This window comes from Pararge aegeria, chromosome 1 (genome assembly GCF_905163445.1).
Source record: "Pararge aegeria chromosome 1, ilParAegt1.1, whole genome shotgun sequence".
NCBI classification, from domain to species: domain Eukaryota; kingdom Metazoa; phylum Arthropoda; class Insecta; order Lepidoptera; family Nymphalidae; genus Pararge; species Pararge aegeria.
This window is the reverse complement of record NC_053180.1, coordinates 5,933,976-5,955,993: the sequence shown is the minus strand read 5'-3', so window position 1 is coordinate 5,955,993 and position 22,018 is coordinate 5,933,976. Positions and strand designations below refer to the sequence as shown.

Below are 22,018 nucleotides of genomic sequence, written 5' to 3'. Positions count from 1 at the left end.
AAAATATGTTTTTATTGTTTCCAAGCCCCGCCGTAAGTTAATAAGTCTGCGAACTTAATCTGTACAATATTTAAGGAATTTGAGTGATTCAGGTAAGATATATTTATTATTCAAATTCATTTACCTGTTTTTATTCAATCTTTTATCAGGCTATGCAAATGCTAGTGATTCGTGTAAAGTTTGGAACCTAAATCTTTGCTTTCTACTTTCGATTTCTAATGCTTATCCATCTGAGCAGAATTTTTTATTTATTTCCGAAGATTTGACCTATATCGTTGAATAGTTAAAGATACTCGATTAATTATCTATACTTATGTTTTTAATATATAATTAGGTACTATATACTAACATTAAACCATGTTGTTTTAAAACAAAACATATTGAGTTATTATTTCTGTACACTGTTAAGGTTTTTTACGTGATACAGCAAGATCAATCGGTAGAAAAATGAAGAAGCTTTGTGTTAGATACGAGGACTGTTATGAACATCAAACAGTCATTCAAACACATACGAGAGAGACAAGGAGAATCTGTTATCAAAGTCTGTAATTAGGCTATATAGTGATGGGGCTGTCTTTTGTTTTTGTGCAATAGGATTTGCATTCATTTCTTTACTTGTCTCACAGTGCATCCAAACTTAGTTTCTCAATAATATTCAGTTTCTATTTTTAACATGATATATTTGCTTTTATGTAATAACTATATTTGCATTAAATATATTTTGGTTTCAATGCAGAGCAAGTGTAAATTCAATTGTGTGAAGTTTCAATTTTGCTGTTCATAAATCCAACTAAATTGACACTACAAATAGTGCTGAGTGTTACGAAAAGGAATGCTATAACCGGTAGTTAAGTTTTAGTGCAGGCCTGTCAGTTAAGAGATAAGAGCGTACAATAGAATTGGCACAATTCTTGTTTTTTAATAAAAAAGAAAAGGTTTGTTATTCTATCCCACATTCTAATAATTTGATATGTAAAAATTATTTTACTCATTTGCCACAAAATGTACTTAGTGCAATATGTTAAGAGAATATTATGGATTTCAGGAAAAATAAAATAACATACAAAATCAGAAAATAGAATATTTAATGAAAACATTAAATTTCACTTCATTGAACACATCAGTCTTAAAATATAAAATTACTTATTATTAATAATATTTATATATTTTTAAAACTTGGGTTTACCTTTATAATTATTATTAAGGCCCAATTTCCTAAGAATTGCTCTAAATTTGGAGGCAAGTTAAAACCTTTTTAGCTTTTAGTTTTAAGTCAACAAGTGAGGTTAAATCACTTCACAATAATATAAAAAAAATTACATAAAAGAACTACCTTGAAGAACTTTTGAATTTATTTAATTTTTGCAAGACACTTTTACTAAACTATTGAAAACAAGGGTATGATTCTAAACATTATGTCATCACAATACTAGCATTAACATGTATTTGTATGTTTGTATTTATATAAATGTGCAAGTTCTAACTGCAGAGCAGTCAAAATTGGTGAAAGTCTTAAACTATTTTCTACTTTTCTTAGATTTCTTATGAGATTTCTTGGACTTCTTAGATTTTTTCTTGTGTTTCCGTTTCTTTTTACGTGAAACTGAGGCTTCACTATCTGATGATGACGATGACGATGAACTACTGCTACTTGTTGAGGAAGTACTTGATGACCTAAAACAAGGAGAAAATTAAAAAAAGTTTTAGTATTTATACCCGTCATCAACGCAAGGGTTACAATGAGACTGCAGCTGTAGTAGAACAAAACTGTTCTGACAGACAATTTTAATCGTATAGATATTGAGGTTCCAGGTAACATCCCCAGCGGGGACTTTAGTAATTTAAAATTTCCTAATTTACTCTGGTCTGGTTTGGTCTGGTGGGAGGCCTTGGCTAGATTCCACCCTACCAACAAAGATATGCTACCAACGTCTTATCATTCCGGTAGTTACCAATTGGGGACTATTCCCCAAGCAGGTTAGCCAGCTAACATGTAGTTAAAAAAAAATCTTATTACAAATTTTGTATGAAGATTATATATAGGCTGCCACCCATTTAAAAACTAAGAATAGTTTCAAAACATGGCTATGTGAAACTCGCATACAGAAAAAAACCTGATATGATTTCACTCGACAGTGTTTAAGATTACTTGAATTACTAATTATAAGTATGTATCAGTCCATACCAATAACCAACCAGCAACCAACTAACCGAGATCGCTTCCTTTTTTTACTTTTCTTTTTCTGCTTTGCATTCTTTAGTTTTTCTTCCAGTTTCTGCCTTAACTCTGCCTCTCGTAAAGTCTGTAGTGGGGTTGCATATTCCACTTCACTGTCACTACTTGTACTGCTTACGTCCAGAACTATTTCTTTGTTTGGATCAACCTGTTGCACAGAAATCATATTATTGCATTAGGTCAAGACTGCATGTTTGTTATCTACAGCATATTATTGACCCAATAGTAGGTAGGCAGGCAATGATAATAACTAAGTTATCTCTTTGTGGTGTCAGAGGCCCGGGACAAACTAACGTTAATTTCCTAACATAGTGGACTAATACATTAATATCATAATATGGTAGGTCCATATGATATTATTATATTTGTTGCATATATACAGTGTAAGATTTATTTACTTATGTCAGAATGAAAATCTCACCCGGAGCTGAGAGTTAACATACATAGAGGTATATTACTCATGGAACAATGTATGAGTTTGACTGCAAAACCTTTTCATATTCATATAATTAATGCAAGCTGGCACAGACCACAACAAACTCAGCTTTATGTGCTATGGTATACTATCATCTCAGAATTCTGGTCAAAAAGGTTATATGTAAAATTCTAAAAATAGTGAAGTTAGAAATATTCATCCCCAAGCCTTGAAAAGTAATTAACAATATCCTTTGTGGTAATAATATCTTTAACTCGTATGTTTCCAATTTAAACTGTATTACTATATTATAGTAAAATTATAAAAAAAAACAGCTCTGCAATAGGTAGTGGAGGTAAGCACTTACTTTTATAAAGTTTCTGCACTGAAAAGTTAAGTGCCCAGCATAACCACACTTTTTGCACGCCGCTCTCGAGCTGTCTTTGCCAATTTTATTTACTAAGTCAGTGTAATTGGACATCATAATATTATTGTTGCTCTGTTTAAAGAAAAATCTCGATAATTATATGAAAACCATATCTAACATTCGTTGACATACGACGATGACGTGAGCTGTCTAAATAATGGTATTTGACATTTAACGATTAATCTTTAACTCTAACTGACAGTTAAAAATACAGGCTAAAAATTAAAACGCGTTCCGATGTAGATAAGATTCATGCAATTTAAAATAAAATATTATATTATTGAAAAAAGGAGATTTTAAATAAATTGTATAATTATTCCAATAGATATGAAAGTTTAACATAGAACGCGGTAGAAGAAATGATAATAAGATGGCAGAGTTCTTGCCACTGTGCGATGTGCTGTTTAACGTGATATCCCTCGCCGGGTACTTCTGCGATGTTGTATTTGACCTCGTGATGGGCTACGCGCTTCTAGAACGAGGCTATAAATGTACCTTCGCAGCCACTATATCTATTGTCATCACATCGCTACTCATATCACAGGTTTGTAGACATTCGGTACAGTAGGTACTTAAAAATATTATCGATAAAATATTACTACTATCACTATTACAGTCACTACTAATACATCTGCTATATTAGTAGAACTCGCGTGTACTCTATTATATATAATTTTTTTAAACATACTTTACTCTAAAAAGTAATAAAAAATTATGTTGAACATTTTAAGTAAGAAAAAAGAACTATACATCTTTGTAGCCAGCGACAGCGCTAGTCAATAATTGTCTCGCAAAGTCCCATGCTAAAGATAACCAAAGACAGGATGTATAAAATAATACGTATGCATAACATTATATCATTGATCATTAAACTCTCTAAAAAAATACTATTTTGAAGCCATAGTTATATACCCTTTGTAACCTATATTATTTATCTCTGCATCGGGGTTTGAATGCTCTTTGTTGCCTACTTTTTCAAGTAACGTGGCTTGTTAAATAAAATTGCTAGAGAAAATTGGAAAATTAAAGTTTATTCGTTTGCAGGTATTATCACTACGCTGGTACTTGCATGTATGGTGGGCCAGTGAAGGTCGCAAGGACCGTCCGCCGTGGCTGCCCATACTCCTCCATTGTTTACAAATGGGGGTGTTATGGCGATACGCACGTTTGCTGGTGCCTGTGGAGTTACGGAGAGTAAAACATCAAGTTCGAGATCTCTGTAAGTGGCCCTTTATTCAGATTCAATACTTACTTTGACGGCCGTTTGGCGCAGTGGGAAGCGATCCTGCTTGCTGAGTCAAAGGCCGTGGGTTCGATTCCCACAACTGGACAATGTTTGTGTGATGAACATGTCTGTTTTTCATTGTCTGGGTGTTTATCTATCTTTTATATATATATATATATATTTATTGTGTGCGTGTACATGTCACTGAACTCCTAGACGGCTGGACCTATTTGAATGATTTTTTTGGTATACGTTTGGGTGGCACCCTGGATGGTTTAGATTTACAAATTAGCCCGACAGATGGCGCTGGGGTCCGCTAGTATATTGTAAGTATTTATGTAGGTATATTATTCATTAAATTATTCATCAGTTATTTTAGTACCCATAACACAAGCTACGCTTAGTTCGGGACTAGCGATGTGTGTATTGTCGTAGTACATTTATTAATTAATTTATTTATTTAATTTTGATAGATTTCGAATTTCATCATTATCGGTTATAGTTCTTTAATCTAACGTTGTAAAGCGCGCTGTAATTGTGTGTTTACAAACGCTGTTAATATGTGTGTTAACGCGGGAATTTTCAAGTCATCGCTATGTACTACTCACACATTTCTGGAAGTCCTCGCCTGCTAGGCTTCTGGATCGGGCTTGGATGGCTTGAGTAGCAAGCTCGAAAGCTAAAAATTCGATGTACAGTAAAAATTCGAGTGTTTATACACTTGGTTACCACAGAAAACACGGATCGATTTGTGTAGTGTTGCCAGGTGTCCGGATACAGACGGACATAGTTATGCTTTTTGAATGCGTCAAAAAAAACGGTGTAAGCCTGACACCATTTTTTTTTAATTTTAATTGATGATTTTATTTGTCTGATTTTTAAAGTACTCAGATAGACTTGGCATTCGATTTTATTTATGTTTAATTAGAAGTGTTTTTATTCAAAAACCCGGCCTTTTTACCCAAATTTTCTGCCCGGCTAGTAGGTTAGGCAATGTAGCAACCCTCTAACTTCGTGAGATAGTAGACATTTAATTTTGATATTACAAATTTCTATTTTGCATCTTTAGATATTTCCTCTTTACGCCATTAATTATGACCTTTTATCTGACTTAGTCTATTGTACATATTTATATTTCTGTGATTTCAACAGAAAAAAAGTGTACTTATTCAATCACTCATTATTATCAGCCTCAATGCTTTTATTATATTGAGAAATAAATAAGTTCTATATAATTTGAACAGGTATGCTTCGTCTAGTACACGCGTTCTGCGAAGCCGCGCCCATGTTACTGCTTCAGTTGCACATCTTGCTGAAAGACGCCGACTTGGAGACCGTTAGCGATCTGGCAATCACTCCGGATCTCACCGTGGATGAGCCTTCAGGTATCTAAGGAACTTTCTTAAAATCCCATGACATAAAGCTGGACAATTGATGCACTTTAAACACGCTGTCATAGGTTTTATTTAAATTCGAGTGCTCTGAGTCGAGTTCGCGGCGAAAAGTTACGAAACATTTCTAGTGTCTTTTTATTAAGATTTCTATAGTCAAAAAAATGTTTATTAGAGTATTCTTCAGATGGCACTTATTATGCGTACATTACATGAAAAATGTGTACATGGTTGTTACGACCTTTAGGACCAGTGTTAAGGGGGTAGAAATCTAGTACCACATCAACACATAAACCCCTTACCGAATACCGGCCTACTACAGAGCACGGGTCTCCTCCCATAATGAGAAGGGGTTAAGGCCGTAATCCAACACGCTGGCCCAGTGCGGATTGGTTGACTCCACACACCTTTGAGAACATTATGTAGATCTCTCAGATATGCAGGTGTCCTCGCAATGTTTTCCTTCACCGTTGAATCTGATATTTTAATTACTTAAAACGCAAACTTAACTTAAAAGTTACAGGGATTCGAACTCGCCCCCCCCCAAAGTGAAGTCGAGCTACTACCCAATGCGCTTCCACCACTTCACTTCCACATAAAAATAAAAAAATCATTTCTTTTTTGTATTTGTTTGTAGCAAACAAGGCTTTCGCGGAGCTGAACGTGATATCTGCGTCTCTCTCGCTGTTCTCCGTGTGCTGGGCCCTCGCCAGCTTCAGCAAGAACGTGCGGTTGCAGAATGTACACCGCCTTGTGCTGACTTGGCTAGGAGTTATATTTCAAGTGAGTACACAATCATCAAAAGTGTTTTTAATATGGCACTTAAGTTTTACAATAAATTAAACCGATTTCGAATACATGAAAACCTGAATATAATAATATGTTTAAGAATAAATTAAGTAAAATGCTTCTCGAAAAATGTTATTATGTAAAAGAATATTTATTATAAACTAAATAATTTTAAATATAAATTATGGATCATTGTTTCGACTTGGTTATTTATTTATTTATTTATTTACTGTCATTTTTAATTTTATCATGTGTTTGTAGTGTTTATTTATGTTTTTGTTTATAATATGACATTTAATTAAGGTTGATCTTTTAATATCCAATGAACCAAATTTGCACACTATTAATTTAGTAGAATGTTATGCTCTCTAAAATAACTATATTGTTTACCAACATCTTTATATTGTACAAACGTTCTTGCAAACAAATGATTATTATTATTATTATATTATTAAAAAAAATCTTAGTGTATATGAAGGCTAAACTTAACATAAAACATTATCTGATTGAACAATGTTATTATTCCGTGGATCAGTACTTTGCTGATACTGAGGGCCTAAATTAAAATAATTATAATAACATAGCATCGGACATAAAATTTACATCGTAATTTAATTAATTTATATAATTGACGTAATCCAAATCTGAACGTTTTAATTTAATTTTTTTTCAATTATAGTTTGTACGCCAAGTTAAATGGGCTAAAACATCGTTCTGTATCATTTTTGTAACATCTATAATTTCACATGTTTCTTGATTATGATAATCAGGAATTACCATTAGTGCAAGATTTGATAGCTCGAGGAGTCGTTTTCGCAAATCAAACTGTGTATCGTTAAAGTCAAATGGACCTAGTGACACTCGTTTTAGAGTCGCAAATTTTTGTTTTAATAATCTCTGATTTTAGATTTACAAGCGTTCTGTCAAAAGCGCCCAGGCCGCGATTGCCATAGGTTCAAATCCTTACGGTCCCGAGAATTTTTATATGCATTTTAAATCTATGAAATTGAAAACACTAATAAATAAACAAAAAAAAATAGGTTCCCAGAATTTTTATATGCATTTTAAATCTATAAAATTGAAAACACTAAATGACACACATGCACATTATAACACATGCTGCCAGCATCTTAGGAAATGCCTCGCTGCGGTAGTTTCGAGGACGTTTTAGATTTTATTTAGTTTTAAATAGTTTATTTTAGGCTATATTTATATTTTAAAGAAACAATATTACTATATTTAAACTAATTATAAAATTCATTTATATTATAAAATGCGTTGTAAACACTAATAAATAAACAAAATATAAATTAAAAAAGCAATGTGTCATCTCTTGTTTCAATCGTGACTCATGTAATACGGACCTTTAAAAAGTAGACCAAAAACTGCAATGTATCCTACTGGATGGCGCTACAATCGCTATAAGACTGATATAAAAGGCAAAACCGTAGCTAATCAGTTAAAGCGCTCAGGCCGCGATTGCCAGAGAGTATGTTCAAAGGCTGCCCGTTCCGTAAATTTTTATATGCATTTTAAATTTATAAAATTAAAGAATTATAGGCAAATTTGAGCTTTAAATCAGTCTGAATAACATAGATGGAAGAGGGTGGCACATTGCAGACGTGATCCTGGCATGATCTGTTTATTTGCGATGGTTTTGACTTCACACCATGGTGGGCCATATGTTTGCTCTGTCAATTATTACTGTAGAAATAAGACAAAATATACTATGTATCAACTTTTTTTTTAGTTTTTGTGGCGGCTCGGGACTGTTTCCGCCCGGATATGCGCGCTCAGTGTGTACGCTCTAGTCTACGAATATTGGGTGTTTTTAGTTATAGGTAAGTGAAATTGTCTTTACCTCGTACCTACAGGAAACTAGCGGCAACAGCTGGCGACAGAGAGAGCTATGCTCGGAGTGTCTACGTGATCAAATCAGAAATGAGGAGAAGAGCTAGAGTTACCAACATAGCTCAGCGAGTCGCGTAGCTGAAGTGGCAATGGGTGGGGCACTTACTTCCGAGAACCGATGGTAGTTGGGGTCCAGTGGCATGCATAGAGGGTATGCACAGGGTATGCTGATAATATGAAATTATGGAAATCTCCAGTACAAGCTATAAAAAACTTAAGGAAAGGCATTGTAAGATTTATAAAAATCCTATCCTCAAGTATTTATAACTCATACTAGAGATTTATTCAATTTTATATCATCTGCATACCCTGTGCATACCCTCTATGCACGCCACTGTTGGGGTCCTAACGTGTTGGAATGGCAACCCGGCACCGGTAAACGCGGCGTAGGTCGGCCCCCAACGAGTTGGACAGACGACATCAAGCTAGTCGCTGGGAGCCGCTGGACCGGGGATTGTGGAACTCAAGACCTATGTCTAGAAGTGGATGTCAATCGGTTGAATTAATTAATTTATTTATTTAGCACCAAAAATTAAAACTTAACATAAAAAGGACAAGACGTGCACAAGAAAAACATAACTCTAAAGAGGTTTCTTCGGAGATTTGATCATAATGATGAGGGTAGGAAACTATATTAACAAAGGTATTATTATAATTGCGCAAGTGTGTTTCTTTGCTTGTTTGTTTGTCTTTCCTTCGAGCCCTAACTAAGCAACCAATCGACGTTATTTTTGGCAAAGGACGGAGAGTAACAAAGGCAACTTTGGTCCCGGAAAAACAGTAAAGTGGTTTACAGGTCAGCTATGCGTGGCAAGTCGTGTACGTAAGGACAATGTGTTTATTATTTTGTTTATTGAGTTTCATCATCATCATCATATCAACCCATCACCTACCCACTGCACGGCGCCCACAATTAGTAGGGTTTAAGGCCGTAGTCCACTACGCTGGCCCAGTGCGGATTGGTGGACTACTTTATTTTTTTATTTTTATCAATTTCTTATTTAAATAAATATACCATACACACATCGCCATCTAGCACCAAAGTGAGCTAAGCTTGTGTTATATATAACACACATAAATTCTTATAATATAGTGACAAACACCAAGACACTGAAAAACATTTATGTACAACACACAAACATTTTACCAGGTGTGGGAATCGATTCCCACACCTGGTAAAATGTTTGTCCCACGACCTTGGACCTCTATAATGAAATCACTTTGTGCTTTATTTATTTTGTTTCTAATTTCCAATAGGTCTTCACTGGATATCGATGTTTCTGTGGCTGATTTCTCCAAAGAACGTGTTCCACGGCGAGCGAATAAGTCGCCCGCGGAAAGCTTACCTCTCCGCGCTCATAGCTTTTGTCTATGTTTTCGCGTACATCAACTTACAGGAACACAATCATAGACAAAAAATGGTAAGTTTTCTGGCTTAATGTAGTCACTTTTTTAAGAGTTCTGTATTTATTTATTCATTCTATTATAGTTCTTGTACAATACATAGCAGAAATAGTAAAAAGAAATAGCTGCTCCTACAATAGATTTCTCCCAGCTTCCCTCGAATGTATCTGATAAGATATGGAGTGGTGACGCACTGGGACGCGGACTGTTAGAATAAACGACTGAGGAAAGATGGAAGGAAGACGGAAAGACAACTTTTTTTTATTCTACTACAATTTGACTGCAATCTCGAGACGACCTTTTCTATTCCACTACAAGTTAACTGCAATCTCACCCGGTGATATGTAATGATGCAATCTTAAAATGGTAACGGGCTAACTTGTTCGGGTATGTAGCAGTTATGTTAAACATATACCCCTAAACGCCTTTACGCGACATCATACCGAAACGGTAAATCGATTGACGGTACGTCGTTGAGAGGAGTAGGATGATGATGAACCAAGGAGTACGTACTTACGTTATTATGATTCATTGTCTTATGGGGACCTAAAACCCAACATGGGGCCCTATTAACTGGCCTTCGCTGTCCGTCTGTACGTCTGTCAGCGAGTTATATCTTATGAATATAATATGTAAAGAGATAACACTTTTACAATTGTGTATTTCTATTGACCCTACTAAGTACAAAGGTTGAAAATTAAAGGTATAAGAAACACGTATAACATCTATAACTATAGTAAGAATAATAATAACAGAAAAGTAAGTGAAGAGTGAAGTTCTGATACCTTCAACTTCACTTTCGGAGGGCCGAGTTCGAACGCTAGCACGCAACTTTTTTAAGTTATTAAATATCAACCGTGATGGAAAACCTCGTAAGGCCGTACCATACCAACCCGTATTGGGCCAGCGTGATGGACTGTGGATATGATGATGTAAAATATAAATATACTTAGTAATAGAATAGAATAGAATAGAATTTGTTTTTTCACCAGAACAAAACAAACAGACTTACATACGGAGTAACTTAAAATTTTCTACTTAATTAAGTATTAATAGAAAGTCTATGATGTGTCGTGCCAATAAAAAGGTTCTGACTCAGCTTAATGTTTCGGATACTAATGTACCCACAACGCCGGTATTCTGTCAGTACCTATTGAGTTGAAGGAAGTCCAGTTATGAAATCACATATAAAAACAAAATAACATATAAAAACTTCATAACGGAAAGGAGATGAAAATTCATTTTTATTTTAGTAGTAATGGAAAAGTATGTTAGTCAGATAATAATTTTTAGCTTTGAGTAGTTATTATTGTAAGATAGTGCCACATTAGATTTTATAATGTTACTAAACATAGCAATATATTAAGGAGATATGTGCAAATATGTCCCCAATAATAATATAACTTGTCTGCAGGTGGTGTTCTACTGTGTGATGTGCGTGGAGAACTGTGTGCTGGTGACGGCGTGGTGGTGGTCGTGGCGAGGGGCCCTGAGGCCCTCCGCGCTGGCGGCCTCAGCGGCCTCCGCCACGCTCGCGGGCCTCGCGTTCATGTTGCTGTACTACAGGTGAGCTGTCACTATGTTCTTCGGTGTACAAAATACGCCGAATAAAATAAAATTAAAATTTTAAAAACTGACACTATTCGATATCTATATCTATATTTCCCCTCATATGTTTTTTTGGGCTATATTATTATAATCTTTCTCAGCATTCCTATTATAATGCGCAAGGCCTAATGGTAGTCATTTTTTTTTAAATCGGCTAGTGATTTATTGAGGGAGCGGCAAAAAAAAAATGTGTGTGTTCGCCATTTTGTCGATGCGGCCATCTTGGATTTGCAATTATACTAGTCAATATTGCCTTTTCATTTGGTACCCATAGTGAGGTTGTTGTGAAAAAACAGTAATCTGCCATTTTGTGGCGGTGGCCATCTTGAAATAATTTTCATAACTAAGAACACTCTAGACTTATTCACCTTTCAAACTAAAAAAACGAATTCTTAATTGGTTCATTCGTTTTGAAGCTTCGATTCCATAGACACACATACAGCTTCAATGATTTGAGATGCTTGAATATTAGTCGTGTTCTAATAGATTTCTGTGTTCTTAATTCTTAGGATATAACTTATAACCGAGCAAATGAAATCTGATATTCATTCATTTGAAGCTCCTTATTTGACATACAGAGTACACGTAAACTAATAAAAGTGTTTCTTTGTAATTAACATTTTAGTTCCTTGAAAAATTGTATTACACTAATTAAAGCGCTAAAACGCACCAATAAAAAGGAGACAAATATAAAGTGACAACAACCTATTTTATGGTATTAACTCAGGCAATGCGCTTTCTACTAAACGCATTGACCATTGACCACGTAATTTATCGACACCAGTGACGTGCACAAAAAATTGCCTACCCTACCATTTTTATATAACCCGTATTGGAGTACGTTTTGGTCAATTTCGTGCTATCTTCCTAATTTATGCAACCCTGGTCACAAGCCCTATGCATGTGTCTGAGACACCATATCCAGTACTTGTCATATAAATTTATAATAAAACAAAAAAACTTTAATAATTTAACTCAGAATCGCCAGACTTAGCCGTTGGGCTAAATAAGCGCCAGCTCTTAGGTCATGATTATGTAATAATCTATATATAAGTATAAAAGAGAAAGTGTGTGGGTATGTTCCGAAAGGCTCCGAAACGGCTAGACCGATTTCAATGAAACTTTCAGGGAATCTCCGGATTGACCTGGCGAGTAATCCTTTAAAGTATGGTGACGATTGGAGCACTCTTATTTTTATTATATACATATATACTCCTATATTAACTGTCAAATACAGCTTTCATTTACTATGAGGATATTCTATTTTTGGGTGTACATGGGTGTAGATCTTCACCCGCTCGAGAAGAGAATGGAAGAGAATGAATACGGAGAGAAATAAATGATTTAATATGTTATGGGACTTAAATTAAAAATTTAATGATGTAAGTTTATTGTTTAAATAAAATAAAGCAAAATCTAGCCCGGCGAAGCGGGCTGGGTACGCTTGTAATACATTAAAAATAGTAGATAAAAATTTAAATAATAATTTAATTAAAATTATTCAAAAAAACTCAAAAATGTGGATGTATGCCACGTGTATACGTACGATAGATGCTAGACGCGCAAGAATATTTAAAAGTTATTCATCATCATCATCCATCATATTAACCCATTACCGGCTTACTACACGGTCACGGGTCTCCTCCCACAATAAGAAAAGGCTAAGGCCGTAGTCCACCACGCTGGCCCAGTGCGGATTGGTGGACTCCACACACCTTTGAGAACATTATCGAGAACTGTTACGCATGCAAGTTTCCTCACGATTTTACCGTTTTAACCTTCACCGTTGAAGCAATTTTAATTACTTGAAAAACACATAACTTGGAAAAGTTAGAGGCGCGTTGGGATTCGAACTCGGCCTTCCAAAAGTGAAGTCGATTCTTACCTACTGCGTTATCACCACTTCTTAAAAAAAATATTAATGTCTGAAAAGTTATTATTATGTCTTAATTATTTAACTTGCAGATACTTCCACGTGCGCCGACTTGGTTACATGCTGGGCGAGCACCAGCAGGGCACCAATAGTACAAACGCTTCTTCGCAGAACAAAAATGGTAATGTTATCATTAGCTTATAGAAAAATCCTATTATAATACATCTCTGAAAATTTAATTTACGTACATAAAAATATAACAAAATTTAAAAAGAAAGTAGACTTTAAAAATTATTAATATTAGAAGTCAAAAAAAACTTGCAGTGTGGCTACATAAAATAAGTAATTCATTCAACGGTATAATATTATTTTATAACAAATCATCAGAACAATGTCTCTCAATAAATACAAAGTTTATATAAAACGTAAGCTTATCTAAAGTCCTAATAAAATATCAAGGATTACAAGTATGATAAAAAAGCTTGGGTATGAATTGCTCTTAATTCATAGCTCAACATTAACTAGACTGTGTGATGGTGATAACAAAAAAAAAACTAGCTAAGTTTGTTGTGGGCTCTTCTTAGACGAGGGCGCGTTTGGAACCCTCGTAGCTTTAGTTTCAAGTTAACGAATTTAACTATCATGATCACCTCGCAATAATGGTAACATATATGTATGAACGCTTCATATGTTTTATTTTGACTTTTATTTTTAAAGTCCACTTTCTTTCAATTTTGCTATATTTTTATGTACCGAAATTAAATTTTCAAATATGGACCTATTGATCCTCCGCTTCTACTTTGCAAAGTCAGCGCAGAATAAGTATTTTTTTTTATAATCCTCCTACGTATTTTATGTAATAATGTTCTTTTGTTCATAATCTGTATTTTATATGTATTTATGTATATTGTTCATAAAAATATTCATCAGTCTTCTTTAGTACCCATAACACAGGCTACTTTTACATTGGGACTAGATGCCGATGTATTGTCATAGTATATTTATTATAATTATTTAATAGTTCTAATATTTTATTATTAAACTCTTTATTTGTATACCACAACATTAACATATACAAAATATAATAAAACCAGAAACATATAGAAAGAAGTAGAATACAAAAGGCGGCCTTATCGCTTAATAGCGATCTCTGCCAGGCAACCTTTGGATTAGGAAAAAAAGAATAGAAGAATAGACTGCTGGTGGTACAAATTTTAAAATAGGTACATACATACTAATAATTACATACTAATAATTAATTTTGACGGCCGACTGGCGCAGTGGGCAGCGACCCTGCTTTCTGAGTCCAAGGCCGTGGGTTCGATTCCCACAACTGGAAAATGTTTGTGTGATGAGCATAAGTGTTTTTCAGTGTCTGGGTGTTTATATGTATTTTCTAAGTATTTATTTATATATAATTCCTAAAAATATTCATCAGTCATCTTAGTACCCATAACACAAGCTACGCTTACTTTGGGGCTAGGTGGCGATGTGTGTATTGTCTTAGTATATTTATTTATTTATTTATTTATATTTAATATATAAACTAGTGTACACAAATAGATCAAAAGTACATAATATGATTAGTAAATAGATATATAATTAATAATATGCGTCGAATTGCTTCAGGTAAAGCCAGTCAGGCTGATAATGTGGCCATACCCGGTGTTTTCAACTGTAGATTTTCCAACCCAGTCAACAATAGGTAAGTGTTAACATTAAAATGGTCGATAATAATAATAATAATAATAATTGTCTTTATTGTGTCTCATTTACAACGGGTTCTTATAATCTAAGGAACGGTAACAACTGTGTTAGTTAAAAACTGTGTTATAACTGTGCTACTAACGCCCACCTCCGGTTTTGCTTAAATAAAAAAGACTAAAACAAAGGAAAATTAAAATATTACAACTAAAACAATACAATTTACAATTTTATAATGTACGTGTTCGTATATGCGTACGTGTGTTACAGTGTGTTTTTGTGTGTGTGCGTGTGTGTGTGTGTGTGTGTGTATAAGTGTTCGTGCGTGTATGTACATGTGAGTGTTGCGTGTTTTTGAGTATGTTTTGCAAGCTAGATCTGCAAAGTTAGTGCCTTTAATTTGGAGAGCCGATATTTTCCGTATCAGTATAGGACAGAGTCTTAAGCCACTTGGTAGCAATTATTCCACCACCAGCATTGTTACCATGGCCAAGAGACATTTTTCTCCCCGGGGAAAATTTTATCTCATCCCACAGCTTTAACATCTCTCCGAACATTGGCTCACGTGTGGAAATAATATCCAAATAATATATTAATAATAAACAGGGGTAAACTTCACCTGTTCCCTGTTGCCGAACTTTAGGAGGTGGCCACGTTAATTTGTTCCCATATCAGTGGATTTATTTTTCATTTATTTATTTATAAGCTTTGCAAGGACAACAAAGTCAGTACTATTACAAATAAGAGTAATGCCGTAATTTTTTATAACAATTACCAATGAAGTTACCACAACTTAGTTATACATAAACGATAACATTAAGCACAAATTGCTTATTGATTAAGTACCAAGCGAATATTACACTACATTACAAAAAAAAACTTATAATATATATTTTGCGTGAACGTGAACGTGAATTGATGTTACTATAAATTATCTTTGTAATTTTAGGTAGATAGGTAGTTCAATATTTTTATTAGGTATTTTTAAATATTTATTTAATTGAAGACAAATGTGGTATATTTTTGTATGGTTTTTAGGTATTTTTAAGTTGGTATTTATTTAAATGAAGAGGAATGTGCAGCGTCCATATATAGTTTCGAGACGCCAAGATAACAATTGCTTTTGTTTGTGAATTTTAAAATATAAATAAATAAAATATATAGTGAAACGAGCATCAGTGGGTTTTCATATCCTTAGCGCAGCGAACGGTCGTAAGAAAAAGAAGCCCACCTCTTTCGTGCCGCCGCCCGCAGCACCGCCGGCCGCGTTCTGGAGGCGACCACTGCCCGCCGCGCACAATCATCACGTGAGACTATAATAATAAATATATTACAATACACACATCGCCATTTAGCCCCAAAGTAAGCGTAGCTTGTGTTATGGGTACTAAGACGCCTGATAAATATTTTTATGAATTATATAGTACATAAATGCATAGAATATGAATACAAACACCCAGACACTGAAAAACATTCATGCTCATCACACAAACATTTTCCAGTAGTGGGAATCGAACCCACGGCCTTGGACTCACTTTCTAAAGAGAAATTTATGAAAAGGCTATTTTTATAATTGTTCTTTTAGAAGACTAAATTCAAATTCAAAATTAATTTATTTTAAAAATATATAACCACTTATGAAATGTTATCTGTCTGTTTGCAGTAGGTAGCGTTAGCTAGAAGAAGTGACTCTACCACTGGTTTAGAAGGTAGATTCTACCGAGAAGAAGCCGCTTAGAGACTCAGTTGCTCTTTTCTAACAAAATTTTATAATACTATACAATCTCCTCGCAGAATGGGGTGTTCATACGTCCCCGGCGCCATGCTTTAACGAAAAAACCGTTTTCTTATATTCCAGGGGGGCTCGTCAGAAAACGAAGGATCGAGCGTAGGGTCCCGAGTAAACATCCAGCAAAAATTACAAGAGAAGAAGCAAAAACAACTCGCAGAACTCAGAGTCATTGAGGAGGAAATCAAACAAGGGAAGCTAGCGAAAACCACTCCAGTAGCCGCGGAAGAAATATACAGCAGCCTGCAAAGACAACCCATTCCAAGGGCGAAAACGCACGCGGAACCGCCTGCTTGGCCTAGTATAGAAATGACACATTCCTACCAAAACTACCCCGTACTACCCCACACGTGCAATCTATACCCTACTTACACAGAAATAAAACCAGAATACAACGTACCAAACTTCCCAACCAACGACACAAATAATGATTTAAAAATGCGCGTCCAAGACATATACGATCAAGACTCTAGAACATTCTACGAGAACCCAGCGAACCTACGCAGCGAAGTCCCCAGAACACCGTTGAGATCACCAAATTATTTAGTCCCCGAAAATAGGAAATACGAATCTAACGTGCAGTGTCGAAGTCCGAGAAATGTACTCAACAGCAGCCCAAGAAATTATCTGCCCGATGTCAGCACGAACAGTTACGAAGCGACGCAAAACAACGCAAGATCGGTGCAAAATAACTCTAGTATCTACTCCGAAGACCATAGACAAAGTATAGGCGAGTTTTCTGGATACTGTGAGGATAGTAACCAAAATGCGTACGGAAAATATGGTGACGCTAAAGAAGAGTACGTGTCTGCTCTACACAATGTTTTAGCTAATGTACAAAACATAGATAATATGAGGGGTATTTATAATGAAGTTGGGTGCACTCAGTATGGTCAGAACTGTGATAGGTTCCCCTACCAAATGGGGGGGAAGAAAATGGAGCAAATGAGAAAGATGCAGAGGTGTCGAACTCCGGAAATATTGTTAGCGCCCCATTATTTGGAGGGGTGCAACAGACAAGTTTGTTGCAATTGGGGTGCGCCGTATACGTGAGTACACTTTATTAACGTTTACTTATGCTTGCTACGTAACATACATGTAAGTTTTAGATTTCGAGTTGACTTGTCGGCGTCTTCCTGCTTTCTGTTCGAGCTGTAATTTTATGAGTTTGTCAGACTATTAACTGTTCCTGCTGCTGCACTTTCCTAATTATATTCTTTATTATTTAAAACATAATAACAATGTAACTAGCAACCATACGCGGTTCTGGTGGTGGAATAGGAAAAAGAAGAAAGCGCAGGAGTGTCTTTTTTGAAATTAGAGAATAACTTACTGAATTTTGCAGGAATAGGAAAAAAGAAGAAAGCGCAGAATTGTCTTCTTTGAAATTAGAGAATAACTTACTGAATTTTGCAGGAATAGGAAAAAAGAAGAAAGCGCAGGAGTGTCTGGCGGGGTGAGCAGCGCTGGAGGGGCTGGGGGTGGGGGGGGAGCGGCGGGCAGCAGTGGGTCGGAATCCGGGGATGCCCCTGCCAGAGACACACCTCGTCCGCCCAGTGACATCGATAGTCAGGTGAGTTGTACTCTTAGTTGAAAAACATTGTGATTGCATTATAACCGGATAGAACAATCAAGTGAATAGTCTAGCTGTAGCAGCAGAGAGAGGTGGCGATTGCTCGAGAGGCAAATGACTTTTAATAAATTTACGGATAAAGAAAAAAGTATTATCATCATTTTCACTTCAGCCGATTGACACAACTTCAAAAGACCTATGTCCACTGCTGGATATGGGGCTTTTGTAGGTTCCAAAATCCACAGTCCTGAGGCTTGTATCCAACGAAAGAAAAAGGATATCAACATATTACTATTATAACATACGTTTATAGAAATCTTCCTGGCACAGAGAGGGGTGAGCGCTGTGATTTTTTGAGTGGTGGGTTTCGGATTTGATCTCTGGTCTGGTCTCCCAGCAGCTTCTTTCACGATTACATAACCTTGTCAAAAAATGGACCATGTGGCATCAAATGTAGCTTCAAATTCTTTGATATGTTTTGAAAGACATACGTTAGCATTCTCTCTGTCGCCCGCGGAGTGACTGTACTAAGCAAAACATCAAATCAGAATGAGCCATAATTCACAACACAAACGAATCAGAAGATATATATAATAAAAATATATTTTTTGGAATGAAACAAGGTTGACTGAGAGAGAATGCTTTGTACATTGTATTTTGTTCCTGTGCAGTTAATGTTTACATAAGAAGAAAGATATGTCGACAATTAAACGTAACTATTTAAAAAGTAGGCAGCAGGGCTAACACAGGCAGGAAACAAATATATCCCCTGACAAGGGATATAATTAACGTTTCCACCTGTTAAAGCACGGGAACAGGGAATACGAGAAGATTATCCCCGTTTACACATATATTATTTGGATATTATTTCCACTTGTGCGCCAACAGCTCGGAGTTGAGAAAACTGTGGGAGAAGATAATTTTTTATCCTTTCCCCGAGGACAAAATTCTCTCCTGCCAATGCTAGCCGTGCAGTATGTAATGATTGATGAGATGATTCAGACTGAAGATTTAAGTAGGAAACTTCAACTAGACTCCTACTTTGCCAGACATCGTCCTAGCTTTGTCCGCTTATTGACGTGTTCACACTCCGCAGATATCGCTGCCGCGTTCTTACACCCTGCCCCGTGAGTTTCGCTATTGGAGGAGACGTCCGCGATTGCGTGACGCGCACCTCCCCAGCAACAACAGCAGTGATGGTGAGATTTTGAAGATGTCTACAGACAGTGTTTGAAATGGTATAACAGAGAACCACCACGATACGCGGTGGAAAATTCTCCCCATCGTTTACTACCTCTTCAATTTTAAGGGGAAAAATTGCACAAAATTGTGAAACGAAGATTTTAGCCCACACACAACGTCATTTTATTAAAAACGTGCGCATTAATCCTCAGTCTATCCAATGATTGGACTAATCTTAAAATTTCGATTTCTAAGCTGGGTACATGTTCAAGATCGAAACTTTAATGTCTCTCATACAATGGAACTGATACAATTAAATTGACAGGTCTTAATTTAGTTAATATGTATTGATCATACACTTCGTATTCCTTTTTATAAAGTAGCAAGGATACAGTAATTTTTGACATTTTAATAGGCAAAGACATAAAAATGTTGTAGAAAATCTATAGTTCTTGCTTTTTATTTGTATAACAGTCGTTTCATTTTTGTCAAAAAAAAAACTCGCTTTTTAGTGGGTAGGTTTTTAACTCGGAGAGTTGAGAAAACTCGTTTTTGAGAGATGATACATTTTTATCCTTTCCCCGAGGACAAAATTCAACAAAGTTATAATAGCTGAATGTCAACTGCTTATAATCTTCAATTATTTTCCAAAAGCCGGGGATAATGTTAACGTTAATGCTTGAGGTGTTCTCCTGGCACTTCACCATCAGCTTCTTTATTATGACGAGCATATTATATATTGCTTACCTACTATATACCAAAATCGAAGCGCAACCGGTAATACTTATAATTGTGTAGTTCCGGTGGCCATCCGTGGTTTTCATTATCAGTTTCACGTGACCAAAGGTGCTTTTCGAAAGCATATTCTCAAGTTACTTTAAAAAATACCCTATAATTTGAAGAGTTCCCTCAATTTCTCTAGGATCCTTTCAACAGATCTTTACCTGATGAAAATGGGACCACATGGGAACTCAGAATTATACAGTCTCAAACAAAACAAATTTTTTTTAAATCGGTTTATAAATGACAGATTTCTAAGCTAACTAATATAAAAAAAACAGATAACAACATTTCTATTCCTACTATCCTACTAATATGATAAACGTATAAGTTTGTGAGGTTGTGTAAATGTTTGTTAATCTATCACGCAAAAACTGAATGATAGACTGAATTACTAAAATATGGAACGGAAACAGATAACTTTTGTAAAAAAACAATTTCACGTCTATGAGCTACAACTATAGCTATAGTTTGCCAATAACAAAACCAAACGTGCGGTTTTGCTTGCGGCGCAGCTAGTAAAGTCCGAATCAATATGACTTCTAGAACTCGTGCGTTTCGATGCGCAGAATCCAATATTCGGTATCAGCCAATCAGCGAGACAATTGGCTACCTGCACGAAATTACACTTTCCGCTAACTTCCGCGACGGCATTGAGTTTGAATCTGACTAAACCTGTTCTCAATTGACCAGGTGACGTCGATAGCGGGGACAACGATAGCGACCGCCGCTCCAACTGCTCAGCCTCCTCACAAATACAGCCGCCGACTTACGGCGACACGTTCCAGTACAGCCGGCCGGACATGGTGCCGCGGCAGGACGACCGCTACGACGTGTACGGCGCGTGCCCTGACCGGCGGCGGCGCGGCTTCCGAAAACAGGGGCCTAAGCCGGAGACTAAACTATAACATCTATTTTAGGCCATATTATATTAACTTTGAGACTACCTTTAATATTTATTTAGGAATCAAAACTGCAATACGCGCCTTTAAATATTATATTCTTAGAAATCTAAATAACAAAACACTAAAAAAGCTCTTTCGCACTTTAAATACAAAAAAAGTCTAAAAGAAATAATGCTATCCTTTACCTTTAGTATAACATTAGGTATAACTAGTCTCGTTCGAGTCGTCGAAAGGTTACGCGCACACATTTCTAGTGTTACGTTTTTAAGATATCTAGGATGATGTTTACTCTTTGGTCGGCACAATTATAGTACCTTGGTTCGACTTTATATGATTTGGATTCAGTTGGGAAAGTTGGTTCATTACTGGGAAAAAACCCACTAGTTCAACAGTTGAACTCTACCAAAGTGAGCAGATACGGCAAGAGTAGTTGGTTTGGCTCAATTTTTTTTTAATGGTAATTCAATTCTAGATCCACTACCAATTTTCCTTAGCTTTACTTGATAAGGCTATCAAGTAAATCTACGATTTGGATAAACGAAAATCAATTTTAAAGGTACGATAACTGATAAAAGGTGCCTTCGCCATTTCTTCGTAAAGTTTTAAAAGGTTTTTTTTAATGATGAAATAACCTAAGAGTTGAAGAATTTATTTAACTAACCATTAGTAAAGTTGCATTTTATAAATGGTTAGGAAAAAAATTAGGTTATAAGATTGTAAACTTTGTACTATTGTATATTTGTATATTTATGTACCTAAACAGTTGTATAGCAGGGACTTAAGAGTACGTGAAAATAAAAACAATA

At 35.6% G+C, this 22,018-nt stretch overlaps 2 protein-coding genes across 2 annotated transcripts; one reads left to right on the top strand and one right to left on the bottom strand.

Moving 5' to 3' along the window:
• Window positions 1-20: 20 nt before the first annotated feature.
• Window positions 21-22,018, top strand: LOC120625328. Its single transcript, XM_039892366.1, has 15 exons — window positions 21-92; window positions 3,404-3,622; window positions 4,123-4,297; window positions 5,548-5,688; window positions 6,332-6,477; window positions 8,234-8,324; window positions 9,652-9,815; window positions 11,213-11,364; window positions 13,372-13,460; window positions 14,909-14,984; window positions 16,182-16,290; window positions 16,842-17,821; window positions 18,189-18,345; window positions 19,442-19,544; window positions 21,001-22,018. Exons 2-15 carry the CDS (start codon window positions 3,449-3,451, stop codon window positions 21,213-21,215), a joined length of 2,772 nt encoding a protein of 923 aa, XP_039748300.1. The 5' UTR covers window positions 21-92; window positions 3,404-3,448; the 3' UTR covers window positions 21,216-22,018.
• Window positions 1,066-3,220, bottom strand: LOC120625378 (protein SREK1IP1-like). Its single transcript, XM_039892422.1, has 3 exons — window positions 3,019-3,220; window positions 2,212-2,384; window positions 1,066-1,674 (listed from the first exon to the last, which is right to left on the bottom strand). Exons 1-3 carry the CDS (start codon window positions 3,133-3,135, stop codon window positions 1,518-1,520), a joined length of 447 nt encoding a protein of 148 aa, XP_039748356.1. The 5' UTR covers window positions 3,136-3,220; the 3' UTR covers window positions 1,066-1,517.

Bases quoted from the DNA above. Each gene is read 5' to 3' on its own strand.
- LOC120625378 (XM_039892422.1), bottom strand. From the start codon at position 3,135: ATGATGTCCAATTACACTGACTTAGTAAATAAAATTGGCAAAGACAGC. The intron at 2,385-3,018 runs GTAAGTGCTTAC...TCTGTGCAACAG, and splicing joins AGTGCAGAAACTTTATAAAA to GTTGATCCAAACAAAGAAAT. The intron at 1,675-2,211 runs GTTAGTTGGTTG...TCCTTGTTTTAG, and splicing joins AAAAAAAGGAAGCGATCTCG to GTCATCAAGTACTTCCTCAA.
- LOC120625328 (XM_039892366.1), top strand. From the start codon at position 3,449: ATGGCAGAGTTCTTGCCACTGTGCGATGTGCTGTTTAACGTGATATCC. The intron at 3,623-4,122 runs GTTTGTAGACAT...ATTCGTTTGCAG, and splicing joins CATCGCTACTCATATCACAG to GTATTATCACTACGCTGGTA. The intron at 17,822-18,188 runs GTGAGTACACTT...TGAATTTTGCAG, and splicing joins AATTGGGGTGCGCCGTATAC to GAATAGGAAAAAAGAAGAAA.